The sequence below is a fragment of the Salvelinus fontinalis genome, chromosome 2 (assembly GCF_029448725.1).
Source record: "Salvelinus fontinalis isolate EN_2023a chromosome 2, ASM2944872v1, whole genome shotgun sequence".
Classification (NCBI taxonomy): Eukaryota; Metazoa; Chordata; class Actinopteri; order Salmoniformes; family Salmonidae; genus Salvelinus; species Salvelinus fontinalis.
Genome location: NC_074666.1, coordinates 17674295 through 17698090, shown reverse-complemented (window position 1 = coordinate 17698090; position 23796 = coordinate 17674295). Strand labels below are relative to the sequence as shown.

Genomic DNA, 23796 nt, shown 5'->3' with positions numbered 1-23796 from the left:
TTACCACCCGGTACTCTACCCTGCACCTTAGAGACTGTTACTAGCCTGCTACCACCCGGTACTCTACCCTGCACCTTAGTTACTGTTACTAGCCTGTTACCACCTGGTACTCTACCCTGCACCTTAGTTACTGTTACTAGCCTGTTACCACCCGGTACTCTACCCTGCACCTTAGTTACTGTTACTATCCTGTTACCACCCGGTACTCTACCCTGCACCTTAGAGACTGTTACTAGCCTGCTACCACCCGGTTCTCTACCCTGCACCTTAGTTACTGTTACTAGCCTGTTACCACCCGGTACTCTACCCTGCACCTTAGAGACTGCTACTAGCCTGTTACCACCCGGTACTCTACCCTGCACCTTAGTTACTGTTACTAGCCTGTTACCACCCGGTACTCTACCCTGCACCTTAGTTACTGTTACTAGCCTGTTACCACCCGGTACTCTACCCTGCACCTTAGAGACTGTTACTAGCCTGCTACCACCCGGTACTCTACCCTGCACCTTAGTTACTGTTACTAGCCTGTTACCACCCGGTACTCTACCCTGCACCTTAGAGACTGTTACTAGCCTGTTACCACCCGGTACTCTACCCTGCACCTTAGTTACTGTTACTAGCCTGTTACCACCCGGTACTCTACCCTGCACCTTAGAGACTGTTACTAGCCTGCTACCACCTGGTACTCTACCCTGCACCTTAGAGACTGTTACTAGCCTGCTACCACCCGGTACTCTACCCTGCACCTTAGAGACTGTTACTAACCTGTTACCACCTGGTACTCTACCCTGCACCTTAGAGACTGTAACTAGCCTGCTACCACCCGGTACTCTACCCTGCACCTTAGTTACTGTTACTAGCCTGCTACCACCCGGTACTCTACCCTGCACCTTAGTTACTGTTACTAGCCGCCTACCACCCGGTACTCTACCCTGCACCTTAGAGACTGTTACTAACCGACTACCACCCGGTACTCTACCCTGCACCTTAGAGACTGTTACTAGCCTGCTACAACCCGGTACTCTACCCTGCACCTTAGTTACTGTTACTAGCCTGCTACCACCTGGTACTCTACCCTGCACCTTAGTTACTGTTACTAGCCTGTTACCACCCGGTACTCTACCCTGCACCTTAGTTACTGTTACTAGCCTGTTACCACCCGGTACTCTACCCTGCACCTTAGAGACTGTTACTAGCCTGCTACCACCCGGTACTCTACCCTGCACCTTAGTTACTGTTACTAGCCTGTTACCACCCGGTACTCTACCCTGCACCTTAGAGACTGCTACTAGCCTGTTACCACCCGGTACTCTACCCTGCACCTTAGTTACTGTTACTAGCCTGTTACCACCCGGTACTCTACCCTGCACCTTAGTTACTGTTACTAGCCTGTTACCACCCGGTACTCTACCCTGCACCTTAGAGACTGTTACTAGCCTGCTACCACCCGGTACTCTACCCTGCACCTTAGTTACTGTTACTAGCCTGTTACCACCCGGTACTCTACCCTGCACCTTAGAGACTGTTACTAGCCTGTTACCACCCGGTACTCTACCCTGCACCTTAGTTACTGTTACTAGCCTGTTACCACCCGGTACTCTACCCTGCACCTTAGAGACTGTTACTAGCCTGCTACCACCTGGTACTCTACCCTGCACCTTAGAGACTGTTACTAGCCTGCTACCACCCGGTACTCTACCCTGCACCTTAGAGACTGTTACTAACCTGTTACCACCTGGTACTCTACCCTGCACCTTAGAGACTGTTACTAGCCTGCTACCACCCGGTACTCTACCCTGCACCTTAGAGACTGTTACTAGCCGCCTACCACCCGGTACTCTACCCTGCACCTTAGAGACTGTTGCCCTAAGAGTCATTAAACATTAGTCACTTTAATCATGTTTACATACAAAACACACCATTGTATGTATATATATCATGCTTCATATGTTTATTTTTCTGTATTATAATTTTTTTAAATTGTTTTTATTGCTACTGTACTGTTGGAGTTAGAAACACAAAATTTCCCTGCAGCTGCAATAACATCTGCACATCTGTGTACGCAACCAATAAACTTTCGATTTGATTTGATATTCACACTTGTTGTTTTCTTTCTCCTCCTGCTCTATGATGTGATCTATCCAGCCAATCACAGCGACGCCAAGGGGAGGGTTGATCCTATTATTGAGTCTGGAGCCAGAGATTCCCCACCTACCTCTCCCTCCCACTGTTGCGAGTGCGCCTAGCAGGTGCTGCTGTAATTTGCAGAGTTAAATTATGCAGATAATACCCAGCCCAGGTAGCTCATTTAGATGGTCAGGCCATTAATCCTGGAGACGTAGAGGAGAGACGCAGAACCCCACACTGTTCCTTCTCCCTTCCCTCTCTCCTTAACTCCCTCTCTCTCTCCTTCCTTCCCTTCCTCTCTCCTTCCCTCCCTCTCTCTCTCCTTCTTTCCCTCCCTCTCTCCTTCCCTCCTTCTCTCCTTCCCTCCCTCTCTCTCTCTCTCCTTCCCTCCCTCTCTCCTTCCCTCCCTCTCTCATTCCCTCCCTCCCTCTCTCCTTCCCTCCCTCTCTCCTTCCCTCCCTCTCTCCTTCTCTCCTTCCCTCCCTCTCTCCTTCCCTCCCCCTCTCCTTCCCTCCCTCTCTCTCCTTCCCTCCCTCTCTCTCTCCTTCCCTCCCTCTCTCTCCTTCCCTCCCTCCCTCTCTCCTTCCCTCCCACAGCAGCCTCAGAACAGCACCAGTCCATGCCCCACGCTGCTCTGTGCTGTCAGCGCTGTCCGTCAAACACAGACTGCTCTCTCCTCTATCCCTCTCTGCTCCCTCTGCCTGCCTATACCCACAATCCTTAGAGCAGTAACACTCTCTGCTCCCTCTGCCTGCCTATACCCACAATCCTTAGAGCAGTAACACTCTCTGCTCCCTCTGCCTGCCTATACCCACAATCCTTAGAGCAGCACAACTTGCTGCCTCAATATCTAAGAACAAAACCCTTCTACAAATCACACCTGTACATATAGATCTCTTGGTTTCTTTGTTATTCAGAGCTGAGGTGCCTTGGCTATTTTTAGGGGCTGTTGCCTTTTACCGGGTTACTTGTTGTGTAGCCAGTAGCGTTTGGTACAGTAACCTCATGGTCCTCAGACTGATACATAAACGCAACAGAGGTTTGGTGTGTTTTCCCAAGGCTCAGGTAAAAACAGGTGCTCAGAAAAAAAAAAGATCAGATTTATAACAAACGTGACAGTGTTTGTTTTCTGTGTTTGTGTTTCTCCAGGTGCCAGCCTTCCCAAGCCAACAGTAAAAACAGCATCTCTGGGGCAAGCCGGCAAAGCCAGATCACCACTACTGCCTGTCTCCGTGCCGACAGCTCCCGAGGTGGGTGAAGAGGGACAGAAACAGCCAGAAGACTCAGCCAATGTAAGTAACCACTCCTTTCAGTGTGTTCGGGCGCTCACGATCACACTCTAACATAGTCAAGATTATCATGTATAAATACACACAAAACTAATGTTACTATGAAGGGAACATTAAAAGGCCAACGTGTGTGATTTTATCAAGAGTAGATAGCGGTGGCACAAATGTCCTCCTGTTGGTGGAAGAATGAGAATATATATGTTGGGGGTTGCTACAAAGGAACGATCTCATTGTCATCTATGGGGGTTCAGACTGGAGATGTTGTAACAGCAGTAGTAGTAGATGTAGTAGTTGTTGTATAGTGGTAGTAGTAGTATTAGTATAGTAGTAGTATTAGTAGTAGTAGTACATTAGTAGTAATAGTAGTAGTAGTTGTTGTATAGTGGTAGTATTAGTATAGTAGTAGTTTTAGTAGTAGTAGTAGTAGTAGCAGCAGTATATTAGTAGTAGTAGTAGTTGTTGTTGTTGTATAGTGGTAGAAGTAGTATTAGTATAGTAGTAGTAGTAGTAGTAGTAGTAGTAGTAGTAGTAGTAGTAGTAGTAGTAGTAGTAGTAGTAGTAGCAGTAGTATTAGTAGTAGTAGTATTAGTATAGTGGTAGTAGTAGTATTAGTATATTAGTAGTAGTAATAGTAGTAGTAGTATGAGTAGTAGTAGTATGAGTAGTAGTAGTAGTATTAGTATAGTAGTAGTAGTATTAGTATAGTAGTAGTAGTGGTAGTAGCAGTATAGTAGTGGTAGTAGTAGTAGTAGTAGTAGTAGTAGTAGTAGTAGTAGTAATAGTAGCAGCATCAGTATAGTAATAGTAGCAGTAGTAGTAGCAGTAGTAGCAGCAGTAGTGTAGTAGTAACAGTAGTAGTAGTAGTAGTAGTAGTAGTAGTGGTAGTAGTAGCAGTGTAGTATTGGTAGTAGTAGTAGTAGTAGTAGTAGTAGTAGCAGTATAGTAGTAGTAGTAGTAACAGTAGTAGTAATAGCAGTAACAGTAGTAGTAGTAGTAGTAGTAGTAGTAATAGTAATAGCAGTAGTAGCAGCAGTAGGAAACTGTCCCTCAGGGGAAACTGGTTTTGCTTTAGAATCACATCCAGAAAAAAAACATCAACAGATAATGTAAAGCTATAGGACACAATATCCCTGCACATTGACTCTGTACCCGTACCCCTGCACATTGACTCTGTACCGGTACCCCTGCACATTGACTCTGTACCGGTACCCCTGCACATTGACTCTGTACCGGTACCCCTGCACATTGACTCTGTACCGGTACCCCTGCACATTGACTCTGTACCGGTACCCCTGCACATTGACTCTGTACCGGTACCCCTGCACATTGACTCTGTACCGGTACCCCTGCACATTGACTCTGTACCGGTACCCCTGCACATTGACTCTGTACCGGTACCCCTGCACATTGACTCTGTACCGGTACCTCTTGTATTTAGCTTCTTTATTGTTATTTTATTGTGTTACTATTCCTTCCTGTAGTTTATCCAGCACATTTTTTCTTACTTATTTTTTTATTTTTTTAACTCTACATTGTTGGTTAAGGACTCATAAGCATTTCACGGTAAGATCTGTTGTGACAAATACACATTTGATTTGATCTCCCAGAGCTGAGGCAGAAGATACTCTTATCTGGAGAAGAATGATCAAAAATATTATTTGTTTTAAAACATGTTATGAAAGAATCCTCAGGCTCCCGAATGGTGCATCGGTCTAAGGCACCGCATCACAGTGCTAGAGGCGTCACTGCAGACCCTGGGCTATAGACGTTGGTTTCAGTACCTGATTCTGTAATTAAGGCTTCAGAAAGAGTTCCTTTAGTGCTGAGCGATTAACAGAAATGTCGTTATTTTTTTTCAATGTTTTTAAACAAACTAATTAACCGCATCAGTTAAAATATTTGAATTCCATTTCGTTAAGTGTTTTTTTCTGTGAGCTCAATGCATTTGAACAGTTTCTCTAGAAACACAGTAGCAGTCAAAAGTTTGGACACATCTTCTCATTCAGGGGTTTTTCTTTATTTATACTATTTTCTACATTGTAGAATAATAGTGAAGACATCAACACTGTGAAATAACACATATGGAATCATGTAGTAACCAAAAAAAAGTGTTAAACAAATCTAAATATATTTTATATTTGAGATTACCGCTTGGCACTCAGACAGGATGTTACTCTACACACAACGAGGCGGTGTGTCCGTTGTGTGTGGTGTGAATGGTGTGTATGGTGTATCCGTTGTGTATGGTGTGAATGGTGTGTCTGGTGTGTATGTTGTGTATGGTGTGTCCGTTGTGTGTGGTGTGAATGGTGTGTATGGTGTATCCGTTGTGTATGTTGTGTATGGTGTGTCTGGTGTGTATGTTGTGTATGGTGTGTATGGTGTGTCCGTTGTGTCTGGTGTGTATGGTGTGTATGGTGTGTATGGTGTGTCCGTTGTGTCTGGTGTGTATGGTGTGTATGTTGTGTATGGTGTGTCCGTTGTGTCCGTTGTGTATGGTGTGTATGGTGTATCCGTTGTGTATGTTGTGTATGGTGTGTCCGTTGTGTCTGGTGTGTATGGTGTGTATGGTGTGTATGGTGTGTCCGTTGTGTCTGGTGTGTATGGTGTGTATGTTGTGTATGGTGTGTCCGTTGTGTCCGTTGTGTATGGTGTGTATGGTGTATCCGTTGTGTATGTTGTGTATGGTGTGTCCGTTGTGTCTGGTGTGTATGGTGTGTATGGTGTGTATGGTGTGTCTGGTGTGTATGTTGTGTATGTTGTGTATGGTGTGTATGGTGTGTATGGTGTGTATGTTGTGTATGGTGTGTCCGTTGTGTCCGTTGTGTATGGTGTGTATGGTGTATCCGTTGTGTATGTTGTGTATGGTGTGTCCGTTGTGTCTGGTGTGTATGGTGTGTATGGTGTGTATGGTGTGTCCGTTGTGTCTGGTGTGTATGGTGTGTATGGTGTGTCTGTTGTGTATGGTGTGTATGGTGTGTCCGTTGTGTATGGTGTGTATGGTGTGTCCGTTGTGTATGGTGTGTATGGTGTGTCCGTTGTGTCCGTTGTGTCTGGTGTGTATGGTGTGTATGGTGTGTATGGTGTGTCTGTTGTGTATGGTGTGTCCGTTGTGTATGGTGTGTCCGTTGTGTATGGTATGTATGGTGTGTCCATTGTGTCTGGTGTGTATGGTGTGTATGGTGTGTCCGTTGTGTATGGTGTGTCTGTTGTGTATGGTGTGTATGGTGTGTATGGTGTGTATGGTGTGTATGGTGTGTATGGTGTGTCCGTTGTGTATGGTGTGTCTGTTGTGTATGGTGTGTATGTTGTGTATGTTGTGTCCGTTGTGTCTGGTGTGTATGGTGTGTCTGTTGTGTATGGTGTGTCCGTTGTGTATGGTGTGTATGGTGTGTCCGTTGTGTCTGGTGTGTATGGTGTGTATGGTGTGTCCGTTGTGTCTGGTGTGTCTGTTGTGTATGGTGTGTATGGTGTGTATGGTGTGTCCGTTGTGTATGGTGTGTCTGTTGTGTATGGTGTGTATGGTGTGTATGGTGTGTATGGTGTGTCCGTTGTGTATGGTGTGTCCGTTGTGTATGGTGTGTATGGTGTGTATGGTGTGTCTGTTGTGTCTGGTGTGTCCGTTGTGTATGGTGTGTATGGTGTGTCCGTTGTGTATGGTGTGTCCGGTGTGTATGGTGTGTATGGTGTGTCTGGTGTGTCTGGTGTGTCTGGTGTGTCCGTTGTGTATGGTGTGAATGGTGTGTATGGTGTGAATGGTGTGTATGGTGTGAATGGTGTGAATGGTGTGTCTGTTGTGTATGGTGTGTATGGTGTGAATGGTGTGTATGGTGTGAATGGTGTGTATGGTGTGTCTGTTGTGTATGGTGTGAATGGTGTGTATGGTGTGTATGGTGTGTATGGTGTGTATGGTGTGTATGGTGTGTCTGTTGTGTATGGTGTGTCCGTTGTGTATGGTGTATGGTGTGTATGGTGTGTATGGTGTGTCCGAGGTGTATGGTGTGTATGGTGTGTCCGTTGTGTATGGTGTGTATGGTGTGTATGGTGTGTCTGTTGTGTCTGGTGTGTCTGTTGTGTATGGTGTGTATGGTGTGTCTGTTGTGTATGGTGTGTATGATGTGTATGGTGTGTCCGCTGTGTATGGTGTGTATGGTGTGTATGGTGTGTCCGTTGTGTCTGGTGTGTATGGTGTGTATGTTGTGTATGGTGTGTCCGTTGTGTCCGTTGTGTATGGTGTGTATGGTGTATCCGTTGTGTATGTTGTGTATGGTGTGTCCGTTGTGTCTGGTGTGTATGGTGTGTATGGTGTGTATGGTGTGTCCGTTGTGTCTGGTGTGTATGGTGTGTATGTTGTGTATGGTGTGTCCGTTGTGTCCGTTGTGTATGGTGTGTATGGTGTATCCGTTGTGTATGTTGTGTATGGTGTGTCCGTTGTGTCTGGTGTGTATGGTGTGTATGGTGTGTATGGTGTGTCTGGTGTGTATGTTGTGTATGGTGTGTATGGTGTGTATGGTGTGTATGTTGTGTATGGTGTGTCCGTTGTGTCCGTTGTGTATGGTGTGTATGGTGTATCCGTTGTGTATGTTGTGTATGGTGTGTCCGTTGTGTCTGGTGTGTATGGTGTGTATGGTGTGTATGGTGTGTCCGTTGTGTCTGGTGTGTATGGTGTGTATGGTTTGTCTGTTGTGTATGGTGTGTATGGTGTGTCCGTTGTGTATGGTGTGTATGGTGTGTCCGTTGTGTATGGTGTGTATGGTGTGTCCGTTGTGTCTGGTGTGTATGGTGTGTATGGTGTGTATGGTGTGTCTGTTGTGTATGGTGTGTCCGTTGTGTATGGTGTGTCCGTTGTGTATGGTATGTATGGTGTGTCCATTGTGTCTGGTGTGTATGGTGTGTATGGTGTGTCCGTTGTGTATGGTGTGTCTGTTGTGTATGGTGTGTATGGTGTGTATGGTGTGTATGGTGTGTATGGTGTGTATGGTGTGTCCGTTGTGTATGGTGTGTCTGTTGTGTATGGTGTGTATGTTGTGTATGTTGTGTCCGTTGTGTCTGGTGTGTATGGTGTGTCTGTTGTGTATGGTGTGTCCGTTGTGTATGGTGTGTATGGTGTGTCCGTTGTGTCTGGTGTGTATGGTGTGTATGGTGTGTCCGTTGTGTCTGGTGTGTCTGTTGTGTATGGTGTGTATGGTGTGTATGGTGTGTCCGTTGTGTATGGTGTGTCTGTTGTGTATGGTGTGTATGGTGTGTATGGTGTGTATGGTGTGTCCGTTGTGTATGGTGTGTCCGTTGTGTATGGTGTGTATGGTGTGTATGGTGTGTCTGTTGTGTCTGGTGTGTCCGTTGTGTATGGTGTGTATGGTGTGTCCGTTGTGTATGGTGTGTCCGGTGTGTATGGTGTGTATGGTGTGTCTGGTGTGTCTGGTGTGTCTGGTGTGTCCGTTGTGTATGGTGTGAATGGTGTGTATGGTGTGAATGGTGTGTATGGTGTGAATGGTGTGTCTGTTGTGTATGGTGTGTATGGTGTGAATGGTGTGTATGGTGTGAATGGTGTGTATGGTGTGTCTGTTGTGTATGGTGTGAATGGTGTGTATGGTGTGTATGGTGTGTATGGTGTGTATGGTGTGTATGGTGTGTATGGTGTGTCTGTTGTGTATGGTGTGTCCGTTGTGTATGGTGTATGGTGTGTATGGTGTGTATGGTGTGTCCGAGGTGTATGGTGTGTATGGTGTGTCCGTTGTGTATGGTGTGTATGGTGTGTATGGTGTGTCTGTTGTGTCTGGTGTGTCTGTTGTGTATGGTGTGTATGGTGTGTCTGTTGTGTATGGTGTGTATGATGTGTATGGTGTGTCCGCTGTGTATGGTGTGTATGGTGTGTATGGTGTGTATGGTGTGTATGGTGTGGCCGTTGTGTATGGTGTGTATGGTGTGTCCGTTGTGTATGTTGTGTATGGTGTGTCCGTTGTGTATGGTGTGTCCGTTGTGTATGGTGTGTATGGTGTGTCCGTTGTGTATCGTGTGTATGGTGTGTATGTTGTGTATGGTGTGTATGGTGTGTCCGTTGTGTATGGTGTGTATGGTGTGGCCGTTGTGTATGGTGTGTCCGGTGTGTCTGGTGTGTATGGTGTGTATGTTGTGTATGGTGTGTATGGTGTGTATGGTGTGTATGGTGTGTCCGTTGTGTATGGTGTGTATGGTGTGTATGGTATGTATGGTGTGTATGGTGTGTCTGTTGTGTATGGTGTGTATGGTGTGTATGGTGTGGCCGTTGTGTATGGTGTGTATGGTGTGTCCGTTGTGTATGGTGTGTATGGTGTGTCCGTTGTGTATGGTGTGTATGGTGTGTCCGTTGTGTATGGTGTGTATGGTGTGTCCGTTGTGTATGGTGTGTATGGTGTGTATGGTGTGTATGGTTTGTATGTTGTGTATGGTGTGTATGGTGTGTCCGTTGTGTATGGTGTGTATGGTGTGTCCGTTGTGTATGGTGTGTCCGGTGTGTCTGGTGTGTATGGTGTGTATGTTGTGTATGGTGTGTATGGTGTGTATGGTGTGTCCGTTGTGTATGGTGTGTATGGTGTGTATGGTATGTATGGTGTGTATGGTGTGTCTGTTGTGTATGGTGTGTATGGTGTGTATGGTGTGGCCGTTGTGTATGGTGTGTATGGTGTGTCCGTTGTGTATGGTGTGTATGGTGTGTCCGTTGTGTATGGTGTGTATGGTGTGTCCGTTGTGTATGGTGTGTATGGTGTGTCCGTTGTGTATGGTGTGTATGGTGTGTATGTTGTGTATGGTGTGTATGTTGTGTATGGTGTGTATGGTGTGTATGGTGTGTATGGTGTGGCCGTTGTGTATGGTGTGTATGGTGTGTCCGTTGTGTCTGGTGTGTATGGTGTGTCCGTTGTGTATGGTGTGTATGGTGTGTCCGTTGTGTATGGTGTGTCCGTTGTGTATGGTGTGTATGGTGTGTATGGTGTGTATGGTGTGTATGTTGTGTATGGTGTGTATGGTGTGTATGGTGTGTCCGTTGTGTATGGTGTGTATGGTGTGTCCGTTGTGTATGGTGTGTCCGGTGTGTCTGGTGTGTATGGTGTGTATGGTGTGTATGGTGTGTATGGTGTGTCCGTTGTGTATGGTGTGTCCGTTGTGTATGGTGTGTCCGTTGTGTATGGTGTGTATGGTGTGTATGGTATGTATGGTGTGTCTGTTGTGTATGGTGTGTATGGTGTGTATGGTGTGTCCGTTGTGTATGGTGTGTATGGTGTGTCCGTTGTGTATGGTGTGTATGGTGTGTCCGTTGTGTATGGTGTGTATGGTGTGTCCGTTGTGTATGGTGTGTATGGTGTGTATGTTGTGTATGGTGTGTATGTTGTGTATGGTGTGTATGGTGTGTATGGTGTGTCCGTTGTGTATGGTGTGTATGGTGTGTCCGTTGTGTATGGTGTGTCCGGTGTGTCCGGTGTGTATGGTGTGTATGGTGTGTATGTTGTGTATGGTGTGTATGGTGTGTATGGTGTGTCCGTTGTGTATGGTGTGTATGGTGTGTATGGTATGTATGGTGTGTATGGTGTGTCTGTTGTGTATGGTGTGTATGGTGTGTATGGTGTGGCCGTTGTGTATGGTGTGTATGGTGTGTCCGTTGTGTATGGTGTGTATGGTGTGTCCGTTGTGTATGGTGTGTATGGTGTGTCCGTTGTGTATGGTGTGTATGGTGTGTCCGTTGTGTATGGTGTGTATGGTGTGTATGTTGTGTATGGTGTGTATGGTGTGTATGTTGTGTATGGTGTGTATGGTGTGTATGGTGTGTCCGGTGTGTATGGTGTGTATGGTGTGTCCGTTGTGTATGGTGTGTATGGTGTGTATGTTGTGTATGGTGTGTATGGTGTGTCTGTTGTGTCTGGTGTGTCTGTTGTGTATGGTGTGTCCGCTGTGTATGGTGTGTATGGTGTGTATGGTGTGTATGGTGTGTATGGTGTGGCCGTTGTGTATGGTGTGTATGGTGTGTCCGTTGTGTATGGTGTGTATGGTGTGTATGGTGTGTATGGTGTGTCCGTTGTGTATGGTGTGTATGGTGTGTATGGTGTGTCCGGTGCGTCCGGTGTGTATGGTGTGTCCGGTGTGTATGGTGTGTATGGTGTGTCCGTTGTGTATGGTGTGTATGGTGTGTCCGGTGTGTCCGGTGTGTATGGTGTGTATGGTGTGTCCGTTGTGTATGGTGTGTATGGTGTGTCCGTTGTGTATGGTGTGTATGGTGTGTCCGTTGTGTATGGTGTGTCCGGTGTGTATGGTGTGTATGGTGTGTATGGTGTGTATGGTGTGTCCGTTGTGTATGGTGTGTGTCCGGTGTGTCCGGTGTGTATGGTGTGTATGGTGTGTATGGTGTGTATGGTGTGTCCGTCTTGTTCTGATGAATAGGGAGCAACAGCCAAAACACCATGAAAGGAGCATGGAGAATATAAGACAGCAGCGGAATAGTGAGAATTTGTGGGACAACCCCCCCCCCCCCACACCCCCCCCCCCCCCCCCACACACACACACACGCACAGAGTGTGAATTATAAAACACAGCACAGTGCAGGCAAAGAATCGTGCCATTAAATATTCATATCTCAATAACAATAACACAGAGAAAGCATCAGTGCAGTCATGGATTGGAGTTAGGAGTAGCATTAGGCAGCCCCATAACACTTTATAGGACCCGCTAAAGTAATGAGAAATGCAAGAGAAAGGAGGGAGATGTCGAGGAGAGGGAGAGATGAGAGGAGGAAAGAGAGAGAGAGAGATGAGGACGATAGGGGAGGAAAGAGAGAGAGAGAGAGGAGGAGGAGAGGGGGAGAAGAGAGGAGGAAAGAGAGAGAGAGGAGGAGGGGGGGAGAAGAGAGGAGGAGGAGAGGGGGAGAAGAGAGGAGGAAGAGAGAGAGAGAGGAGGAGGAGGGGGGGAGAAGAGAGGAGGAGGAGAGGGGGAGAAGAGAGGAGGAAAGAGAGAGAGAGGAGGAGGGGGGGAGAAGAGAGGAGGAGGAGAGGGGGAGAAGAGAGGAGGAAGAGAGAGAGAGAGGAGGAGGAGGGGGGGAGAAGAGAGGAGGAGGAGAGGGGGAGAAGAGAGGAGGAGGAGGAGGGGGAGAAGAGAGGAGGAGGAGAGGGGGAGAAGAGAGGAGGAAGAGAGAGAGAGAGGAGGAGGAGGGGGGGAGAAGAGAGGAGGAGGAGAGGGGGAGAAGAGAGGAGGAGGAGGAGGGGGAGAAGAGAGGAGGAGGAGAGGGGGAGAAGAGAGGAGGAAGAGAGAGAGAGAGGAGGAGGAGGGGGGGAGAAGAGAGGAGGAGGAGAGGGGGAGAAGAGAGGAGGAGGAGAGGGGGAGAAGAGATTGCTGCTGCCTCGAAAGGTCAGCATCTTTCTATCCATCCCACATATCTTTGTAATTGATCCTTTTTCATCAGTGGGAGTCTCTCCAAATAGGCTGGCATCGATCACACACTTTATATGCTCATCTTTTCTCCCCGCCAAGCACTAAGATGCTTAGGGGTGTGTGTATGTTTTTCTCTTTTATCAGAGTGGTATGGAACAACCCTCCTCCTCCGCAGCAGCAGCAGAAAATAGAACATTAACCTGGACTTAAATTATCCCACACAGACTTAAATTATCACCACGGACTTACACTATCCCCACGGACTTACATTATCCCCACGGACTTACATTATCCCCAATGACTTACATTATCACCCACTGACCTACATTATCCCCCAATGACTTACATTATCCCCCAATGACTTACATTATCCCCAATGACTTACATTATCCCCAATGACTTACATTATCCCCCACAGACTTACATTATCCCCCACAGACTTACATTATCCCCCACAGACTTACATTAGCCCCCACAGACTTACATTATCCCCCACGGACTTACATTATCCCCCACGGACTTACATTATCCCCCACGGACTTACATTATCCCCCACGGACTTACATTATCCCCACGGACTTACATTATCCCCACGGACTTACATTATCCCCCACGGACTTACATTATCCCTACGGACTTACATTATCCCCCACAGACTTACATTATACCCACAGACTTACATTATCCCCCACAGACTTACATTATACCCAATGACTTACATTATCCCCAAGGACTTACATTATCCCCCACGGACTTACATTATCCCCACAGACTTACATTATCCCCACAGACTTACATTGTTCCCAATGACTTACATTGTCCCCGAAGACTTACATTATCCCCCACTGACCTACATTATCCCCCAAGGACTTTCATTATCCCTCCAAAAAAAGGGGAATGGACAGAGGCCCAGTAGCTTAACTGTAATGTAAATAATAATGTTGAGGAAAAGCTAGACACACACACACACACACACACACACACACACACACACACACACACACACACACACACACACACACACACACACACCCACACCCACAACCACACACACACACACACACGGACAAACACACACCCACACGCACACGCACACGGAAAACACACACACACACACACACACAGACAAACACACACCAGATTTAAAGGGTAATCTAGGAATCATTTAGTAAGATTTAAATGGTAATCTAGGATTCATTTAGTAAGATTCAAAGGGTAATCTAGGATTCATTTAGTAAGATTTAAAGGGTAATCTAGGATTCATTTAGTAAGATTTAAAGGGTAATCTAGGATTCATTTAGTAAGACTTAAAGGGTAATCTAGGAATCATTTAGTAAGACGTATTAAACTGTCTGATTAACATCGTGGAGGTGATGAAAGCATGTGCTTTTATTATATAAACTCTCTGAAACATGTCTATGTACCTTCAGTTTACCATCACAAGGGTTATGTGCAGGGTCTGCTTTAAAAAGAAAACAACAGATTTATCTTTAAAACGATCACAACAAGGACATAGATCTTCTATCAAACGTTTAACAAAATGAATGAGGGACCAGTTTAGCACTTTAGCTGTCAGACTGGAGGTCACAGATAGAGAGAGAGAGAGAGAGAGAGAGAGAGAGAGAGAGAGAGAGAGGAAGCTGTTTAGACTGGAGGTCACAGATGGAGAGAGAGAGAGAGAGAGAGAGAGAGGAAGCTGTCAGACTGGAGGTCACAGATGGAGAGAGCGAGAGAGAGAGAGAGAGGAAGCTATCAGACTGGAGGTCACAGATGAGAGAGAGGAAGCTGTCAGACTGGAGGTCACAGATGGAGAGAGAGAGAGAGAGGAAGCTGTCAGACTGGAGGTCACAGATGAGAGAGAGGAAGCTGTCAGACTGGAGGTCACAGATAGAGAGAGAGAGGAAGCTGTCAGACTGGAGGTCACAGATGGAGAGAGAGAGAGAGGAAGCTGTCAGACTGGAGGTCACAGATGGAGCGAGAGAGAGAGAGGAAGCTGTCTGACTGGAGGTCACAGATAGAGAGGAAGCTGTCAGACTGGAGGTCACAGATGAGAGAGAGGAAGCTGTCAGACTGGAGGTCACTGATAGAGAGAGAGAGGAAGCTGTCCGACCGGAGGTCACAGATGGAGAGAGAGAGAGAGAGGGGAAGCTGTCAGACTGGAGATCACAGATAGAGAGAGGAAGCTGTCAGACTGGAGGTTACAGGTGGAGAGAGAGAGAGAGAGAGAGAGAGGAAGCTGTCTGACTGGAGGTCACAGATAGATAGAGAGAGAGAGAGAGAGAGAGAGAGAGAGAGAGAGAGAGAGAGAGAGAGAGAGAGAGAGAGAGAGAGAGAGAGAGAGAGAGAGAGAGAGAGAGGTCACAGATGGAGAGGTCACAGGTCACAGATGGAGAGAGAGAGAGAGAGCTGTCTGACCGCAGGTCACAGATGGAGAGAGAGAGCTGTCTGACCGCAGGTCACAGATGGAGAGAGAGAGCTGTCTGACCGCAGGTCACAGATGGAGAGAGAGAGCTGTCTGACCGCAGGTCACAGATGGAGAGAGAGAGCTGTCTGACCGCAGGTCACAGATGGAGAGAGAGAGCTGTCTGACCGCAGGTCACAGATGGAGAGAGAGAGCTGTCTGACCGCAGGTCACAGATGGAGAGAGAGAGCTGTCTGACCGCAGGTCACAGATGGAGAGAGAGAGCTGTCTGACCGCAGGTCACAGATGGAGAGAGAGAGCTGTCTGACCGCAGGTCACAGATGGAGAGAGAGAGCTGTCTGACCGCAGGTCACAGATGGAGAGAGAGAGCTGTCTGACCGCAGGTCACAGATGGAGAGAGAGAGCTGTCTGACCGCAGGTCACAGATGGAGAGAGAGAGAGAGAGAGAGCTGTCTGACCGCAGGTCACAGATGGAGAGAGAGAGAGAGAGCTGTCTGACCGCAGGTCACAGATGGAGAGAGAGAGAGAGAGCTGTCTGACCGCAGGTCACAGATGGAGAGAGAGAGAGAGCCGTCTGACCGCAGGTCACAGATGGAGAGAGAGAGAGAGAGCCGTCTGACCGCAGGTCACAGATGGAGAGAGAGAGAGGGAGCTGTCTGACCGCAGGTCACAGATGGAGAGAGAGAGAGGAAGCTGTCAGACTGGAGGTCACAGATGGAGAGAGAGAGAGAGAGGGGAAGCTTTCTGACTGGAGAATACATCTAGACAGAGAGAGGAAGCTTTCTGACTGGAGTTACAGCTAGAGAGAGAGAGGAAGCTTTCTGACTGGAGGTTACAGCTAGACAGAGAGAGGAAGCTTTCTGACTGGAGGTTACAGCTAGAGAGAGAGAGGAAGCTTTCTGACTGGAGGTTACAGCTAGACAGAGAGAGAGAGAGGAAGCTTTCTGACTGGAGGTTACAGTTAGACAGAGAGAGAGAGAGAGAGAGAGAGAGAGAGAGAGAGAGAGAGAGAGGAAGCTTTCTGACTGGAGGTTACAGCTAGACAGAGAGAGAAAGAGAGAGAGGAAGCTTTCTGACTGGAGGTTACAACTAGACAGAGAGAGGAAAGTAACCAGATGCAGAATGTCAACACACACACACAAACACATATTAACAAACACACACCACACTGTGGGAGAATCACAACGGTGAATCACTTGTCGCTCCACTGCTAAGCCAATGCTTAAGCTAATAACAGCAGTGATATTGATGCTGTTTACCTGGAAGCTATACACACTTTGGATCTCAGTTCAATGAAACGATATAAAGACCCAAGTACTGTATGATCACACCAATATAAAGTACTGTATGATCACACCAATATAAAGTACTGTATGATCACACCAATATAAAGTACTGTATGATCACACTAATATAAAGTACTGTATGATCACACCAATATAAAGTACTGTATGATCACTCCAATATAAAGTACTGTATGATCACACCAATATAAAGTACTGTATGATCACACCAATATAAAGTACTGTATGATCACACCAATATAAAGTACTGTATGATCACACCAATATAAAGTACTGTATGATCACACCAATATAAAGTACTGTATGATCACACCAATATAAAGTACTGTATGTACCAATATAAAGTACTGTATGTACCAATATAAAGTACTGTATGATCACGCCAATATAAAGTACTATATGATCACGCCAATATAAAGTACTGTATGATCACACCAATATAAAGTACTGTATGATCACACCAATATAAAGTACTGTATGATCACACCAATTTAAAGTACTGTATGTACCAATATAAAGTACTGTATGTACCAATATAAAGTACTCTATGATCACACCAATATAAAGTACTGTATGATCACACCAATATAAAGTACTGTATGTACCAATATAAAGTACTGTATGTCCCAATATAAAGTACTCTATGATCACACCAATATAAAGTACTGTATGATCACAGCAATATAAAGTACTGTATGATCACACCAATATAAAGTACTGTATGTATGTGGTCAGATTTTCCGAAAGGAGGGCGAGGCTTTGTATGCGTCGCGGAAGTTAGAGTAACAATGATCCAGAATGCCGCCAGCCCAGATCGCACATTCGATATGCTGATCAAATTTAGAGAGCCTTGTTTTCAGATTAGCCTTGTTAAAATCCCCAGCTACAATAAATGCAGCCTCAGGATATGTGGTTTCCAGTTTACATAGAGTCCAATGAAGTCCGTTCAGGGCCGTCGATGTGTGTGCTTGGGGGGGGGGGGTAGATTATCTTGGTAGATAATGCGGTCGGCATTTGATTGTAATATATAAAGTGCTGTATGACCATACCGATATATGGGTACTGTATGTATCCTCCACTTTTGGTGTGGTGTGCATTTTAGGACAAACTCAAGAATGGTTGACGATTTCCTCAAGGAGGTATGAGGCTGAGGATGTCCTAAAATCTACACCGTACATTCTTCTGTATAATGACCCTCTTTGACTTTGTGTGACAGAGGACTTTTGTTTTTATCTTCTAGGTTTACGAACAGGACGACTTGAGTGAACAGATGGCGAGCCTAGAGGGACTCATGAAGCAACTCAACGCCATCACTGGCTCTGCCTTTTAACCCCGACAGCCCTGGCAGGGAGTCCCACCCAGACAGTCCGTCAGACCTACACAGCAGCAGCACAGACAGATAGCAGTACCACAGTATTACACCATAGGGCAGGGCACAGAGAGAGAGGGGGGGTATGGTGTCAGAACCTCAGAAACACAGATACCTTTCAACCCCCCCTCCCCCAAATACTGTAACCAACCCTTCTGACAGACCTCTATGTTACCCTATAATACTGTAACCAGTAACAGACCTCTCTGTACCCCTATAAATGCTGAAACCAGCCCCCCTAACAGACCTCTCTGTAATTCCAAAACAACAAGACTAACAATTAAGGAGAATCTAAAAGATAAAGAAATTAATTTCCATGTTTTCCCTAGTGTTGATTTCCTTATAAAACATCACCTTTTGAGTTTTAATTTATCAATGTTAATTTTGGAGGGTTTCCTTGTGAGTTACTGGTGTATTGGATTGAACTTTGAACTGAAGGCACAAGTGTTACAGCTGGGTCTATAGTATTAAACCTTAGGATTGTTTATTATCTCCAGACACCAATGTTTCCCTGGACCCCTCGTTCACCAACGTTTCCCTGGACCCCTCGTTCACCGTTTCCCTGGACCCCTCATTCACCGTTTCCGTGGACCCCTCGTTCACCGTTTCCCTGGACCCCTCGTTCACCGTTTCCCTGGACCCCTCGTTCACGTTTCCCTGGACCCCTCGTTCACCGTTTCCCTGGACCCCTCATTCACCGTTTCCCTGGACCCCTCGTTCACCGTTTCCCTGGACCCCTCGTTCACTGTTTCCCTGGACCCCTCGTTCACCAACATTTCTCTGGACCCTCGTTGCCTGGTGATGTTGTGGGACAACATGGGAGGTCTCACAGTAACCACACCCTTACGGTGTTGGAATGAAACGTACACCAACTCCTTGTGAACCTGTGGGTGTCCAAATATGGACACCGTACACCAACTCCTTGTGAACCTGAGGCTGTCCAAATATGGACACCGTACACCAACTCCTTGTGAACCTGAGGCTGTCCAAATATGGACACCGTACACCAACTCCTTGTGAACCTGAGGCTGTCCAAATATGGACACCGTACACCAACTCCTTGTGAACCTGAGGCTGTCCAAATATGGACACCGTAAACACTCTCTCTCTTCTCTTTCCTAAAACAGTGACACAGTCAGTGACCATAGCCTAGAACATTCTACGGGCTGTGAGGAACACTGGTTAGGCCCAGGTACTGGATCATCTCAATACAGACTCGACAGAGCCAACTTCAGACTCTGGAAAGTTCTGGATCCTTGTTCGGGTCCATCTCTGTTGCTGCTCGTCAACGGAACGTCTGCTCCTGGTTATGTTGCTACCCTATCACAACTACAGACAGCTGTTGGGTTTTGTTTGTTTGCCAAATCGTAGCTTTGAAATCATTAGAACAACATAAAGATATATAACCACACGCTCCAGTCAATGTATGAATGGTCTTTGAACGTACTGGGAATCGAGACAGTATCAAGTGGTATCACAGGAGTTGGAAGGCTTTTGTATGAATATATGATATTTACTCTGGACAATCCATTGTTTTGGTTAAAACCACCCTATTCACCATCCCAACATACAGCGTCTTGTGCATTAAAACCCTGAGAGATATTTTTTGTTGTTGTTGTTGATGATGGTGGCGTTGATGCTATTGATGAGTCATCATTTCAACAGTTAAGGTTTTCATGAGACAGACACATGTACCTCAGTTTATGTAAGGTTGACTGACTAACAAATGTGGTTCACCCAGGGGTTTGTTTTGGTCATTTTTATATGATAAACGATGCATATTATTCCATATAGTATATATTTACATCAGCAGTTCTGTCAAAGCTGCATTACAACTATTTTTTAAACCAATTGATTAAAACCCTACTGGCTTCTAATCTAGTTTTACATTATGGGGCTGCATGGGCTGCTATGCATCACTGACGATAGATACTGTACATAACCTGAAGCCTTTTAACAAAACATGGCATCACTATGTACCACTTCAGTGATAAATGAATCATTAATCGCCATGGAAATAGGACATCAATATTCTCATGTTTGAATCTGGTAACCCAAGGTAACTGTGCTCCCTTTTTCATTTACAAGCCTCTATCCCCCCCCCCCCCCTCTCTGAAGATGGATTGTCCCAGAGAGATAAAGGGTTAGCTACATTGTCATTCAGAACATGAACGTTAGCTACATTGTCATTCAGAACGTGTTTAGATTAGAACCCAGAGAGATAAAGGTTTAGCTACATTGTCATTCAGAACGTGTTTAGATTAGAAGCAGGAGATAAAGGGTTAGCTACATTGTCATTCAGAACGTGTTTAGATTAGAAGGCAGGAGATAAAGGGTTAGCTACATTATCATTCAGAACGTGTTTAGATTAGAAGGCAGGAGATAAAGGGTTAGCTACATTGTCATTCAGAGCGTGTTTAGATTAGAAGCAGGAGATAAAGGGTTAGCTACATTGTCATTCAGAGCGTGTTTAGATTAGAAGCAGGAGATAAAGGGTTAGCTACATTATCATTCAGAACGTGTTTAGATTAGAAGCAGGAGATAAAGGGTTAGCTACATTATACTGTATCAAATGTTAGGATTCATATTAGGACACCGACTTGAAATAGCAACAATGCTAAATATGGTATTGATGTCTGTGCCAGTGAGACATTCAAATGGTTTAGTATAGAGGGAAAGAAAAGTCACCGATCAGACGACTCATCACAAAACAATGTCTTTATTTCCTCACAGCAAACTGTCAAGTGTGCTCTCGTTCTACGTTGTACCATTTGGGTTTTTCTTTGGAGTTTTTCTTTCATCTGTTTGCCCATAAAGGAAGATTACACACAACAACAAAAAAAAAATAGTTTCCAACATCTAGAACGTTTCCAAGATCTAGAACGTTTCCAAGATCTAGAACGTTTCCAAGATCTAGAACGTTTCCAAGATCTAGAACGTTTCCAAGATCTAGAACGTTTCCAAGATCTAGAACATTGAAACTCCAGAACATGTCACAGTATGATGCGTTTAGGACACGTTCTGGTTTTTAAAGTTATACATCTTGGAAACTTGATTGTTGACCTGTGAAACATTTTTTAGGATTGTGTCAATAGTGGACTAATGAAAAACAACACTGTTTTTTGAGTGGTATTTTCTTTTAAGACTTTTTCTTAATTTAATTTAATTTTTTGTTGAGAAAAAAATCGAGACGTGTTCTATGTGCCTATACTTTTGTTTTTCCGTTTGTAGTTTTTCTCTTCGTCGGTCACTTTATTTGTTTGGTGATCTGTATGAAAATATGAAACGTGATTTTTATTTTCTCTTCGCCTCGCCCCTAAGTGCACGGTAACAAATGAGCTATGAAGTTCTGTCGACATAGTCTCCTCTCTTCTGAACGACAGACAAGCCACAGACTTTCGCTCTATATTTTATTGTATGCTGTACATGTGTATTACCATGGAGAAAGGACCGCTGAAGCAAGACAACATGAAAAATAGGATGTCAGTCCCAAATGGAATCCTATTCCCTATTTCGTGCCCTACTTTTAACTCAAGCCCTATGGACTTTGGTCAAAAGTAGTGCACTATATAGGGAATAGGGTGCCATGGTTTTGTTCTTCTTCTATTGTACAGTTCCATAGAGCAACTGAAGGACAAATTGCTAGTTAACTCATTGACTGTGGGTGGGTGTGGGGAGGGGAGGGTACTTTTTACGATCAAATGTAATATATTATTTAGAGCGTACCTTACTATTATTTATGAAGAACAATGCTGATCATTCTGGACATGTAGTTTAGTAGTATGGGGGAAAAAACGACATTTGGAAAATCCATTCAAGATCTCATTCTCAATACTGTTAGGAAGGTGTCCGTCCCATTTAATGCCCTCTTCCTGTTCTCATTCTCCCATCAGCCACTTCATGATTGCAGTATCAATATTAGGACAGACTCGGAGTCACAAGCAGTTAGTCCTAATATGGATACCGTACAGGATAGCACGTCCTCTCAGAAAAGGAAGTCACCCGTAGTTACCTCGAGTTGCGAAATTACACAGACATCTATCATGTCACAATTTACCCAAACTGTCTAGATTGTCGGGATATTTAAATAACAAGTGCATTTGATAAACTGTTATGGATGATAGGCTATGGTAATAACCTGTTATGGATGATAGGCTATAGGTTATAACCTGTTATGGATTATAGGCTATAGGTTATAACATGTTATAGATGATAGGTTATAGGTTATAACCTGTTATGGATTATAGGATATAGGTTATAGCCTGTTATGGATGATAGGCTGTAGGTTATAACCTGTTATGGATTGTAGGCTATAGGTTATAACAAGTTATGGATGATAGGCTATAGGTTATAACCTGTTATGGATGATAGGCTATAGGTTATAACCTGTTATGGATTATAGGCTATAGATTATAACATGTTATAGATGATAGGTTATAGGTTATAACCTGTTATGGATTATAGGATATAGGTTATAACCTATTATGGATGATAGGCTGTAGGTTATAACCTGTTATGGATTATAGGCTATAGGTTATGACAAGTTATGTATGATAGGCTATAGGTTATAGCCTGTTATGGATGATAGGCTGTAGGTTATAACCTGTTATGGATTGTAGGCTATAGGTTATAACAAGTTATGGATGATAGGCTATAGGTTATAACCTGTTATGGATGATAGGCTATAGGTTATAACCTGTTATGGATTATAGGCTATAGATTATAACATGTTATAGATGATAGGTTATAGGTTATAACCTGTTATGGATTATAGGATATAGGTTATAACCTGTTATGGATGATAGGCTGTAGGTTATAACCTGTTATGGATTATAGGCTATAGGTTATGAAAAGTTATGTATGATAGGCTATAGGTTATAACAAGTTATGGATTATAGGCTATAGGTTATAACCTGTTATGGATTATAGGCTATAGGTTATAACAAGTTATGTATGATAGGCTATAGGTTATAACAAGTTATAGATTATAGGCTATAGGTTATAACCTGTTATGGATTATAGACTATAGGTTATAACAAGAAAGGATCACACTCTTTTCACTAACAAAATGATGATGACTGTTGAGAAGGTGAAATATCCAGAAAGAAGTCCTAACTATATGTTCTTTGAATTCATACTTAAAAATTGTCCCAATTTATTTTATTTTAATTGTTAACCAAATTAGATTTAGTGATTTCAATATTAAAAGTGTACATTTTGTTCATTTTAAAGTGAAGAAAGGGAATAAAGACATGATTGCGTACCTTATTATTATAAAGAGTAAGAAACATCTTCTTTCTTGTCTGTTTCTACTCACAACGTTGTATACAATTGCTGGTTTTGTAATGCGCTGTAGAGCACGCAGTTCCTTTTTTTAATAGAAACGGTATTTCAATGGTGTATTCTTTTTGTTTGATAAATAAAGTTTTGATACAAAATGCAACTTGCCATTACGTTGAGTCTATCTGTAGGTATAATGAAGACTGTGTGAAAACAGCCTGAAGCAAAAGCCAAGTCGTCACGTCCCTAAACAGACTAGGACAGCATCCCAAATGGCACCCTATTCCCTATATAGTGCACTACTTTAGATCAGAACCCTATGGAACCCTATTCCCTATATAGTACACTACTTTAGACCAGAACCCTATAGGCCATGGCCAAAAATAGTGCACTACAGTATATAGGGAATAGGCTGCCATTTAAGATGCAAGGCTGAGTGAAAACCTCCTGAGGCAAGTCGAGCCCTGTCTTCTCTTGAACAGACTACTAGAAGGTGACTGGCATCTTCCATATGTTAGCTGCCACCCCGATGAAGGGTGAAGATGGATTAACAGAGCAAGACGTAATCAAGACACGTTGAAGAAAATGATCATTTAAAAAAAAAAAAATGAA

General features: G+C 44.5%; 1 protein-coding gene across 1 annotated transcript in view; it reads left to right on the top strand.

Annotated features, from left to right (window-relative positions):
* Positions 1–23347, top strand: part of LOC129813098 (netrin receptor DCC-like) — an 82160-nt gene extending 58813 nt beyond the window's left edge. The window contains exons 6-7 of the mRNA XM_055865283.1: positions 3277–3419; positions 17776–23347. Of these exons, the coding sequence (XP_055721258.1) occupies positions 3277–3419; positions 17776–17865 (233 nt within the window). The 3' untranslated portion in view covers positions 17866–23347. The remainder of the gene's footprint in view (positions 1–3276; positions 3420–17775) is intronic.
* Positions 23348–23796: the final 449 nt, after the last annotated feature.